At 37.3% G+C, this 12893-nt stretch overlaps 1 protein-coding gene across 1 annotated transcript; it reads right to left on the bottom strand.

Moving 5' to 3' along the window:
* Positions 1-6247: 6247 nt before the first annotated feature.
* arpc4 (actin related protein 2/3 complex, subunit 4) lies at positions 6248-11563 on the bottom strand. The gene is made up of 6 exons (XM_062998136.1): positions 11537-11563; positions 10594-10712; positions 9638-9749; positions 9235-9330; positions 8492-8662; positions 6248-8182 (listed from the first exon to the last, which is right to left on the bottom strand). The coding sequence occupies exons 1-6, from the start codon at positions 11561-11563 to the stop codon at positions 8177-8179; spliced, it is 531 nt and encodes a 176-aa protein (XP_062854206.1). The 3' UTR covers positions 6248-8176.
* Between the last annotated feature and the right edge of the window lie 1330 nt (positions 11564-12893).

Genomic DNA, 12893 nt, shown 5'->3' with positions numbered 1-12893 from the left:
GACCGTGACCAAGATAAAAAGCCATACAAATCATATTATAATGTGTATGTGATAAGAGATTAGATTTTTGTGAAGCTTTTAACTGTTTTGTCTTTCATATAAAATCGTAGTTTTTACAGGCATGTGTGTGTGTGTATGTGCACGCCTTTGGGTGTGTCTATGTGTATATTTGTGTGGGTTTATTTTAAGTGTCCTGTGTAAGCAAGAAAACATCAATCTTAAAAACTACAGTTTTGGCTCCCAGTTGCAGCAGCTGAAAAAATATGCCACAAGGAGCCAAGCTCATAAAAAGGCAGCTGGCTGGCATGACCTTGGACTCCTTTATTGGTCTCCTTTAACTTCTGTGATTTCTGAAGAGCTTCTGGTCTACTGCACCTACCACTTAACCAGAATTCACTTTACCTGTAACACATCGTAGCTTCTGCTCTTGATAAATAATAATGTCTAAAGTTCTCAGAAACATTCTACAGGCTGAATGGGCACAGTCTCAATGGGTCTAGATCAAATACTTAACACAAAGCTGGCAGGCTACATCTTGGAGGAAACACATACTATCCTTTAGCATATTAGCTAATTCAGCTTTAGCTAATTCATAAGGGCCTCAATTACGGTATTTGTTAGTATGAAATGATCTTTAGCAATTGCTAATGCCTGTTTGAAGATCTAACCATACAGTATATTGCCCATTTTACCTCACAGTTTTCCTGGAGTATTTGTACTAGTAGCTTCTGCAACTGAAATATTTTGAGAATATGATGATGCCTGGCATTTTCACAAAGTACATCTGTGAATTTACAAACTGTTTTGCAGCATTTACCTTGTTAGATGCCACGTGAGAAACTTGATGCTGATGGTTTTGATGCGGATGGGTATTGCTGTTAAAGAAAACAAAGTTTATGTAAAATTAAAGTTTTTTTCCTAATAAACTAAAACATAAATACAAACAACCCTAACCTGAGTGTGAAATAGCTTCGATTGTAAATAGCCTGCAAGTCACTCACCTTAGCAGGATGCCTGTAAGTCCAGTAAGGAGTCTCTGTCGGACTCTTATATAGATGCTTGAGGGTGTTGTCATCACCCAAGAGCTTCCAGAATTTGGCAGTGAATTTTTTTTTCTTCCTTTGCCCACAAATGTTTGTCCTCCTTAGCAGCATCTTATGACCACACTTGTGTATTATTTTTATCCTATGATGAGGTGGAGCTCTATTCTAGTGCACTGAGTGTTATTCTTATAACATAATGGGGGTAAAAATAATAATAATACAAATAAAATAATACAATAATAAAAATACATAAATAAATTTAAAAAACAATAAATAAATAAAGTAGGGCTGTCGAAGTTAACGCGATAATAACGCATTAACGCGATTTCAATTTAACGCGATTAAAAAAAATAGTGCCGTTAACGCAAATTCTAGTTCACGTTGAGACTTGACTGGTAGAACAAACGTTTTAATGTCGGACTTGCCACCGTTTTTCATTTGCGGTTTGTTATCATAATGTAACCGAGCGTTGTAGTGATGCACTTGCATAATAAAGAAATAAATACACGGTATATTCACAAGTTGTCGGGAGCAGAACACTTTTTTTTTTAACTTATTCTGTTACGGTACCAAATACCGGAAAGCTGAGTCAAGCACGTTAGTCCATGAACTATGGAAGCCCAAAAGGGTCAAAACACACTCACTTCGTGTAGAAACGTCCATCAAACCATTGTCACAATACAACCACAGAAAAGTCTGTTACAATAACTACGCCTTATCCCACCTGAAGCACCGCTGATCTACAATGTTTGCTGATGGAGAAATTTTAACCTACAATCTGACATTTACTGCCTAGTATGTGAGTGAATAAAACTCCCTTACAGTTTTCTCTTGTCCCAGCAGTTTTTAACATAAGTACATATAGCATAAAATGTGTTCACCATTTTAATTGTAACATTTCACTTAAAAATCCTTGTTTTCTATAACATTTACACAGATTTTTTTTAATTATTAACTATATAAAATTCTGAGATTAATCGCGATTAAAATTTTTAATCGTTTGACAGCCCTAAAATAAAGACATTGAAGGTATTTGTGTGGGGAAAAAATTGTAAAATGACAAGAAATGCTTTTGTTTAAAACTTAAAAAATTTGAAACATAACATTAATTGTTTTAATAAATTAAGTTGAATAAATGATCATATTTAATAGAAAAAGCCTTTGGAGTTAAACTGTTTAAGAGTAAAAGTGATGTGTATTGTTGCCCTTACTGAATGAACATAAAACACATAAGGTCAGATAGCTAATGTTCTCAGGTATTTGTAAATCCTGCTTTGAATGCCTGCTGGCTGTATAAAGCTTCTTGTCATAACTGTTCAAGACACCAAATGTCACCGGTATAGAATTGCAAGGGCCGTGGAAGCTAAACATGTTATGAAGAAATATTGGTATATTGTCACGTCAAGCTTCAAGAAATAGAAGGTCGCTGCCAAAGAGCTACGCTGTGTCATAGTAATGACAACTGGAATTCTTTTCATCTGTCCTTGGGCTTACAAAAAGGCCAATATGTTGATGACAGCCCTTTATCAGAGATTATGAACTATTAGCAAAAAGATGTGGAAATAACTCCTATTTATTAAGCTCAGATGTTTCAGCAACATACACCGATCAGCCATAACATTAAAACCACCTCCTTGTTTCTACACCCACTGTCCATTTCATCAGCTCCATTTACCATATAGAAGCACTTTGTAGTTCTAAATTACTGACTAGTCCATCTGTTTCTCTACATACCTTTTTAGCCTGCTTTCACTCTGTTCTTTAATGGTCAGGACCATCACAGGACCACCACAGAACAGGTATTATTTAGGTGGTGGATGATTCTTAGCACTGCAGTGACAATGACAGGGTGGTGGTGTGTTAGTGTGTGTTGTGCTGGGATGAGTGGATTAGACACAGCAGCGCTGCTGGAGTTTTTAAATATCGTGTTCACTTACTGTCCACTCTATTAGACACTCCTACCTAGTTGGTCCACCTTGTAGATGTAAAGTCAGAGATGATCGCTCATCTAATGACACCATGTCAGTGTCACTGCAGTGCTGAGAATGACACACCACCTAAATAATACCTGCTCTGTGGGGGTTCTGGTAGAGTCCTGACCATTGGAGAACAGCGTAAAAGGGGGCTAACAAAGCATGCAGAGAAATAGATGGACTACAGTCAGTAATTGTAGAACTACAAAGTGCTTCTATATGGTAAGTGGAGCTGATAAAATGGACAGTAAGTGTAGAAACAAGGAGGTGGTTTTAATGTTATGGCTTGATATAAAACAAATAATTATGAATTACATAAAACAAATGGATCTAATTGCTCATGCTAAGAATGCACCATAACGACCATGTCTGATAAATCTGAACATTGATTGCAAGCTGAACATTTTCATTCAACATCACCGCCTGATCTTACATATTTTTTACTAAATGGGCACAGTTACCCACATACACATTGAAAATACTGTGGAAAGTTTTTTTTAGAAATCTGGAGGTTTTTCTAGCCACAACGGGGGCAGGTCAGGAGGGGAAAGTGTGGGTCGTGTCTGGCATTTACCGCCAGCATCACTACATTACCTGCCTTACGTATGCTCTTTTGACTAAATGGTCACAAATCCTCTCATATTCACTCAAATTGTCACTTTCCAGAAATGTGAAGGCTTTTATAAGCACAAAATTGAGAAAAGTATTGGGACACCCTGTCTAATTTTTGAATTCATGTGTTTCAGCCAACAGTTGTTGAAGGTTGTGAGGTGTAATAAATCAGTTATATAAAGAAAAATATGCTTCCAACTTTAAAGCAACAGTTTAGAACAGGCCCTTTTCTGTTCCAGCATGACTGCATTTTTTATTTTATTTGAATGCATATGCTTTAGGGATGGGATGTCCAGTAAGCTCATGGTCAAGTGTCCATATACTTTTGTCTATATATAGTGTATCTGCACTGAGATAGAATGACGGTTTAATTGTGCAAAACTTTTGTTCTGTATTTAAATACATTGTCTATAACATTTGAAGTCATTAATAAATCATTCATCAGGAAGGTAAATTTGTAATATAGATCTGTACTTTGATTAAGATTGCGGATTTAAGAGAGCTGTAAATAAAACTCTAATAAAAAGGATGCTGTTGTGGGGTGGGATGGAACACACTGGAACACACTGGAACACATGTTGGGTGTTTGGCTTTAACTGTGACATGACACACATGTGGACAGGCTTTTGTCAGCCGCTCAATCTTTCCACAAGAAATGTGATCCCACACTGGCAATGAGAAAGTCCAAGAAATTCTAAAGCTCTTACTCCGAGGATATAATAGGCTTCTTGGCGGAATCACAATGTGATATTTAATAGCTCACTCATAATGTTATATTCTTATTTGGACAATATACAGAAATAGCCCTCTGTGCAGCCTGGGCTGCCAAGTGCCAGCGTGCTTGAGAGGCTTATTGTGTTAATGCACCTTAAAAGCGTCTTGCCGCTTAACAAACAAGCGCAGTGTCAGTCAAACGTCTGCAGTGTCTTCTATACGTGTAACTCCAGATTTTAAAGTACTGTACAGTTATTGTGTTTTATAGTGCACCATTGTGAAGTTTAGTTAGAAATCATAGAGCATGTCAAAGCAACAAAACCAAAACATACAACTCACATTCCAGAGGTGCTGTTTGATCCAAATCTACTAACTGGGGGTGGCCATTTAATACACTGAACTCATTTAATGTACATTAAACCAGACTTAAAGGACTTGATGGTAAATGTGAAGCAAAGTTGTACATTTTGGCCATAAGATTTTGACCGTAAGATGGAAATCATCAGCAACAATTATCAGATAGGCTGTGGCAGAGTGGCCAATATTGTGCATATTATTGCGTGCGGTTCCGTCACGCTGTCCTGGTGCTCCCAGGATGCCTCACGCCACTCTTGTGTAAATAAATGTAATATATGGTGTGTTGCAGTTTTCATCACGTGTTATTTTAATTTATACACAATATATTTTTGTGATATCTATGTGACATGAGCATATTGTTAGGATAAATGTGTGCAGTTATGAGTTATTGGTTTTAGATTTAGAAAAGTGCTACTAATCACATTTGGGCACCAGAGAACACTCACTCACTCACTTTCTCAACCGCTCATCCAACTAGGGTCACGGGGGGATGCCGGAGCCCATCCCAGCCCCTCAATGGGTGCAAGGCACACAGAAACTCCCTGGACGGGGCACCAGTCCATTGCAGGGCAGACACACATACACACACACACACACATTTACCAATAGGGTCATTCAGTGTCTCCAAATAACCTGACTGCATGTTTTTGGACTGTGGGAGGAAACCGGACAACACAACCTCCCAAAGCTTTATGAACCTGTTTTATTGAGATCTTACTGTCCGGCCCTTGAAAAGATCATGTTTATGCATGCAGAGCAGTGATTCTCAACCAGGGGGTCGGGAAGTCAAAAGGGGGGTCCTGTTGCATTTAATTAAGAAAAGCAAAAAAAGATTCACACAAGGTGGGAGAGAAAAATCAATAAGCTATTGGCATACCTATAACCTATGTTGGGCCTTTGAGAATGGACGTATTGGATTTGCCCACCACAAAAGTGCAAAGGTCAACAGACAGCAACTACGAAAGATTACGATGTTGTTGATGCAGATCATGATACCTTTTTATCATCCTTGCTGAAAGAATAATATCAAAACCCATCTTTAAATTAATTACTCTATTTAAAATGAACTACTACAGCAAATGGTGATAATTCTCACTTGGTGATTAACTTGCTCAAATTCTCTTGGGAACTTTTTAAGATACATGAGAAGTATTAACGACTACAGCAGCTGTTCTCAAGTCAAGTGCTGGTGGCAAGTAAAGCAAGGGTTTCTTCTACTGGTATGCAAGCATGTCAAACACTGTACAATTAGAAAAATATATAAATATACATGTTTTCAAATTTGGACAAGTACTACATGCACTTATATTTTGGGTCATTTAAACTGTATTATATATCATTTTTAATTAAGTTCCCCCAAAACCTTAGGAACAATTGAGCGTTCTCAATACAGTAATACAGCGTTTCACACACATCGGTTACAGAAGTCTTATTTCGTTTTCACTTTATCTTAACACTGGGATCACATGAACCAAAGATTTCCATAATAGGTATCCCACTACCAATTCCCCACTCCAGCATCCCCAAAAGCGCAACCACTGCCACAGGTCATAATTTAATATACTTTATTCAAGTGAAAGGTGACAGGTAAAATACTAAAATAAGCAGTGCCAATGACCTGGTAGGGTGTCAAAACTTTGCAAAACATAGGCACACAAATTGCAAAGGTTACTTTCACGTATGTGTTTCACAATATTTGCAGGGCTTCTGATTTTGTTGTAATGCATTTTAAGTCTGTTGAAAATGCTTTTATTATTACTGTAAGAAAGCAGGTCAGCCATGAAAAATACAAAGATCACATTTATCAAAAAATATTAAAAACAAGATAAACAAATCCTGAATGATTTAAATAAAAACGGGAGGGGGGGGGGTGTAATTTGAATTGTTGCTGTGGACCACGAAAAGTCAATGGTTAATTAAAATTCTTTCACCATGAATCCTATACTCACAGATGCATATAATTAGCTAGATTAACAGGATTAATTGCCATACAAAAGGGACTCTGACCAAAGATGCTAAGTTGAACACTTTCCTGTTGTGCCCCTTAGGAGACATCATAAATATCACAAATATACAGTGTTATTGCAATGTGTCATTTACCAAAAAGAGGTAGAGTTGTGCTAATTACACTGAAACTAATTGCAAAAACAAGCATTTTAGTCAACAACAACCATACAAAGCTGCAGATTCAAAGAAATTACAAGGAAATTAATTTGTTGCATAAAAAGGATCTGTATGGTACATGTTCAACAGTGTGGTGGTCTATTTTAAAAGCCATACATAAAATGTCACTATGCAAACGTTATACATATATTTTAAAAAATAAAAACACAAACTATATACATTATTAAAATATCCCCACTATTTTTTCTTTTTACAGTTGTGACTACAGATTACACTACAAAGCCCTACTCTGGTCGTTTGTTTAAAGATTTTCAATTGCAACAGTTAAATTGATTTATGCCTAATGTTAATGCATATATTTATTAATACTTATGAGCATAGTGAAATGCAAATAGAAAGTAATGCAAAAATAAATACTGCAAAAAGTGAGCAAACAACTAGAGTTAAAAAATAAAGGGGGAAAACTGCAGGATAGTAAAGTTTTCCCTAATATCAGAGAAGATTTACCAAATTAGAATGAACAAAGATAAGGTTTAGCAGGTATAAAATACACCGGCCAGGCATAACATTATGACCACTGACAGGTGAAGTAAGTAACACTATCTCTTCATCATGGCACCTGTTAGTGGGTGGGATATATTAGGCAGCAAGTGAACATTTTATCCTCAAAGTTGATGTGTAAGAAGCAGGAAAAATGGGTAAGGATTTGAGCGAGTTTGACAAGAGCCAAATTGTGATGACTAGACGAGTGGGTCAGAGCATCTCCAAAACTCTTGTGGAGTGTTACAGATCTGCAGTGGTCAGTATATATCAAAAGTGGTCCAAGGAAGGAACAATGGTAAACCAGCGACAGGGTCATGGGCGGCCAAGGCTCATTGATGCACATGGGGAGCAAATGCTGGCCTGTGTGGTCCGATCCAACAGAGGAGCTACTGTAGCTCAAATTGCTGAAGAAGTTAATGCTGGTTCTGATAGAAAGGTGTCAGACTCCATGCCTTGACAGGTCAGGGCTGTTTTGGCAGCAAAATGGGGACCAACACAATATTAGGAAGGTGGTCATAATGTTATGCCTAATCGATGTAAATATTCAGTGCTAAACCGTACAGAGAGTATTAGAGTGCCCCATTTAATTTTTATCAGTGCCCTTGGTTACTGTCCCTGCAATACTTTTGATTCAGTCCTGTAGAGGAGTGCACACATTGATCCATTTGGTCCATTTTTTTGGTAGCAAGAGATGTCCTCTTTCTCACTCTGCTGCTAACTTGTCTCTGTGGGTTCAGAACTTCCACACCCGCTTCTGCTGTTCAGGGTGAAGTGAGTGTTGTGATTTGCAGAGGGACACCAGGTGCTTCCTCAAAACTGATTTTGAATACAAGAAAATACAATCTGTTAGACACGGTCAAGGATTGGGAAAACTATCTACAAAAATTTATTTTAAGAATCAACCCGGCTCTTCTAACTCATAAGGATGTTTAGGTAGATGATGATACTGAGTTTATGGTAATATAAACTGTTCAGTAGACCTCTATTGAATGTGTACAAGGCATAATGAAATCTAAAGACATCAAATAGTTTTGGAGCGCAATATAAGACTAGCTAGTCATGGGTCTTCCAGCAGAACAATGAGAAGACCTAAAATGTTAAGAGGAAGACTAACAACACACTCACATTCTTAAGGAACTCTTCAGCAACTATTCGTGCCCTTGCATTGACTGAAAGCTTCATCTCGCTGATTTCCTTATCGATCTCCTCCATGAAATTAATGACAAAATCCACCAACTTGTGTTTATACATCTGCTCTGTGTGGAAGTTTGTAATAAGGAAACTAATATCGTAGCCCTGGTGTGACAAGAAAAGAGATTATATTATGTGATGTTCCTACACCATTGAAGAAGAAGAAGATATACTTTATTTGTCATATATACATATATAGGTGTACAGTACAATGCAATTCTTTCTTCACATATCCCAGCTTGTTTGGAAGCTGGGGTCAGAGCGCGGGGTCAGCCATCTTACGGCGCCCCTGGAGCAGACAGGGTTAAGGGTCTTGCTCAAAGCTTTGAACCGCCAATCTTCCGGTTGATAGCCCAAAGCTCTGCTCACTAGGCTACCACTGTCCCTGAGTGATGTTACTATTTTCTCATTGCATTAATAATTCTACAACTTAAGCTCAGTTGTTCAGTGGACTAGTGATCTGAAGGCTGCTGGTTCAAGTGCCACCACTGCCAGGTTGCCACTTTTGGGCCCCTGAGCAAAGCCCTTAACCCTCAAAACCCCTTAATTAGCAGTATATTAGCAGTGTATACTGTCACAAATGTAAATCGCTTTGGATAAAAGCAATTAGAATCTCTGAGCAAATGGATTGTATATATTTTGTACACTACTATGAAAACATTCACATATCTTCTTACCTCTACAGGTTTTCTTCGGAGAATAAAAAAGTTCTCTGCTCTCATCATCATAAAGCGCATGAATTTGTGGCATAGAATTTTCTCAATCTCATCAGCCTGAAAAAAACCACCGCAAGCTTAATCAAAACTGACATAACTAGGGTCATACACAAAAATTGGTTATTAAGTGAGTAGTTGTTTGTAAGTGTTTGAGTGGTGAAGCAGTAAATCACGCTAACCCACTACCACTGAAATGCGGGGTTTTAATATCACCGGACATCTCTATAGACATGATATTCCCAAACAATATGGTAACAGACAAAATATATATAAAAAATGATAAATATTATAATATACTCAATATGATTAATACATAAAGAGCTTTATGGATTCAGGATTTCACTACCAGACAGTATGGTTATACCTGCTTTACTGCAATGCTGACACGCACTGAGTTGATCGAACTCTCTATAAGGACCTTCTCTTTATCATTTCTGCTTATCACAACAGGCTGAAGCAATAACTCCTTACTGCTCCTGTTAAAACACACATAAAACACATCAGTCAGCAGGAAAACAGGAAGCAGCTAGATGCATTCAAACTGCTGAGCAGATATACAGCACTAAAATTCACAAAGCTGCCATAAATTATCAACCATAAACTTAAATTTCTTGACCATTTCATCTGGTACAACTTTCATATAGTTGTACTCAGTGCAACTATATGAAAAACTCATTCATGCACACATCAGATTCCCTGTAACCTCCACCCATTATTTGAAGAAAAATATACAGATCAGATATTATTAAGGTGAAGTGTGTGTACAACAGGTGTCAGTGTCAGGCACAGTAGTACTGATGGGATTCTGAAACACTACACTACTGGCTTTTGCACATTTCAATGATAGTCTGAATGGTCTATGTTGTTGAATGATGAAACATGGACCTATCTGATATCTGATCACAGCCCAGTTTTTACTGCCCTTCCGTCTATTGAGGGTGAGCTCAGGTGGAACTTGGTGGCATTACTGCATAGAATCGATGCATGACTTTCTCTTTGCTTATTAGATTAGATTTAATTTGCATTTCCTGATGCAACCGTGGAATGATTTTATTTTTAATCCTAACTTCTTTACAGCCACAATTACAGATGGCTATTTTGACTCATTTCTGTTACCAGTTTGTTTTTTGTGGTCGACATGAACACAAAAAATCAGATAGTGCTAAATCAAAAGCAAAAGCCTTTAAAATATAACTTACTGCAATCTGTATATCAAATCGTAGAGGTAAAACACTGTTAGCCTCATTACTTTTGATACACAAATAAAGTAGTAATATCTAGGAATTAAAAATTGATTCAAATCTAATGCAACACCCTTACCGGACTTCAACCTCTGGCTTGTTGTGACGTTCGACCACCTGTGAGGAGAAGTTCTCCAGACACAGAGCTGCCTGCAGAGTAGCACGTACTGCATTCAGATACGGACGCAGAGTCGCCGTCTTTAGATAAACACACAAACATAACGGATTACTAAAAGGAGCCAGTTATTTTGCTCATGAACAACATTCGGTACTACTAATTATAGAGCCCTAATATCTAAGCTTACCTTCTACTCAGTGCCAGTCAGTTTGCTTACATTATCTTGGATTTTTTCTCTCACTCATGTTGCACAGGCCTGAACCTGCATAAGCATTCTTGAAATGTTCCTACCATTCCCAATCTTTCTAAACCCACGTGCTAATGCTTCGCAAATACAGACATATTATGAATTTTACCAAAACCGGTTGCATTTAATGCACACCAATTAAATAGTCAAACTTCTATTTAATCACAGAAAATGTGAGAGAAAAACAAAGTAACAGCATTCAAATCATGCTGTCAGGAGACACTGCACTAATGTGTTTCAGTACAAAATTCAGTACAAAAACCAATATCAGAGCACTAAACACAAAGTGATACAGATAACCCAAACACTACATTAAAACTGAGACTTTGCAAATCTGTTGCCAAATTATGCAAAACCTAATAGGTGTGAAGTCAGTGTGCTTTTTGACAACTGTCATAATGTCTTAGTAAACATTACACACTTTAAAATAAACTACAAAGGCAAACAATACACAATAAAATGTACTGAGGCAGCATTTAAGACTAATACTGGCCCATGCTTAGTGTCAGTCCAACAGCTATATTTATCTATGGACAGTTATATATATATAGGCCTATTAAGACTTGCTTATTGTGTAAAATATTTAGTTAGTTAGAAAGAGTCAAGTCTTGTACAGAGTACAGTCCAGAGTATTCCTGCCTGGCGTCCAGTGTTTACCGGTGGAGCCGGACCCGACGCGACCATGACCAGGATAAAGCGGTTGATGAAAATCTTTACTTCAGCTTCACTGGGTGGGGATGAGCCGGATACTCATTAACTAGCAGCTGATATGTCTTCTGAAGAAAAGCTTTATATATTATATCATTTATATGCATTCAAATGACCGAAAACTATTTAAATATAAAATAACACCTCAAATGCTGCAAAATCATCTGTTTTAATAAATAAATGTTGAAATAGGTTACACTTACCATTTCTGTATCCGGCTTGTGTTACACGACGGAAACACTGCAAACACCGACTGACTTCCGTTTTTCTCGCCGGGTTTTGGGTGATACCACTATTAGCTTAGCATAGGGGTGTTTTAAATAAAGTGTATAAAATTTATATCATGTTAAAAACTAATGGAAATTAAATTAAATCATGTGTATACATGTGTTTTAAATTTATAAAATAAAAAAGTATATAAATATACCAGTAATATAACAACTTTCATTAGGTAATTGAAAAAAGTCAAATTTTTAAATGATAAATAAGAGCATAAAATGTATTTAAATTTCAATCTATTAGATTTTTTTAATTTATATTTTAAGAAATCTAAAAATCATATGCTTTAAACTGCTGCATGATGTCGTCCCTGAGCACAAAGTAACTTCAGGTTTCAGCATAAAGTCTTTACCTTAATAAGATTATTATCAAAATATAGAATTATATATGTAATTTAGTACTCTATTTGTTGTTGCCCCATGTAAAATTCCTGAATCTGATTTCATATTAATGAATTAGCAACTAAACTCACATAAAGGCAGCACTGCAGTGGCGGTTCTGGGGGGGCAGCGGAGGCCAGTGCCCCTGTGACAACCAGCTTGCCCCACTTAACCCCCCCCCCCCCCCCCCCCACGGCCCCCCCAATGATTGAGTCACCTCACTTTTGCGAACACACGGCGACAAAGCTGCACACCAAAGAACCCACATCTTCCAGTCGGACCGTTTAAAGGGGTTTTTAGACTGAAAACTGCATAAATAAAATGTTGAATTCTATTGAATATCGACTGTTTCCTCTTAATGCCCACAATGCACATTTGGGCAGAAAGTAATTGGCCCCTCTAACATAGCCTCTGGCCCCTGCCTGCCCCCCCACCTCACATGGTCTAGAACCACCACTGATTGAATAATATACATAGGCCTCTGTAATAAGTAACATGTATTTATGTGTTAAAATATGATTGGCAGGCAAATAAAATTGTATTGGTTAATGAAATATTGCTGTCCAAAATGTTTTTGTTTGTTTGCTTTTTTTGTTTTGTTTTTTTGTCTGCCAAACTCTCACTGTTGTGCCATTGAGCAAGGCCCT

Source organism: Trichomycterus rosablanca, chromosome 6 (genome assembly GCF_030014385.1).
Source record: "Trichomycterus rosablanca isolate fTriRos1 chromosome 6, fTriRos1.hap1, whole genome shotgun sequence".
NCBI classification, from domain to species: Eukaryota; Metazoa; Chordata; class Actinopteri; order Siluriformes; family Trichomycteridae; genus Trichomycterus; species Trichomycterus rosablanca.
Note: the sequence above shows the minus strand (reverse complement) of the source record. Positions and strands in the feature narration are given on the sequence as shown.

Coding starts and splice junctions, on each gene's coding strand:
- arpc4 (XM_062998136.1), bottom strand. CDS start 11,563: ATGGTCGCGTCGGGTCCGGCTCCACCG. Junction 9,750..10,593: donor AAGCCAGAGGTTGAAGTCCG/GTAAGGGTGTTG, acceptor GTGTTTTAACAG/GAGCAGTAAGGAGTTATTGC. Junction 9,331..9,637: donor TCAGCATTGCAGTAAAGCAG/GTATAACCATAC, acceptor GGTTTTTTTCAG/GCTGATGAGATTGAGAAAAT.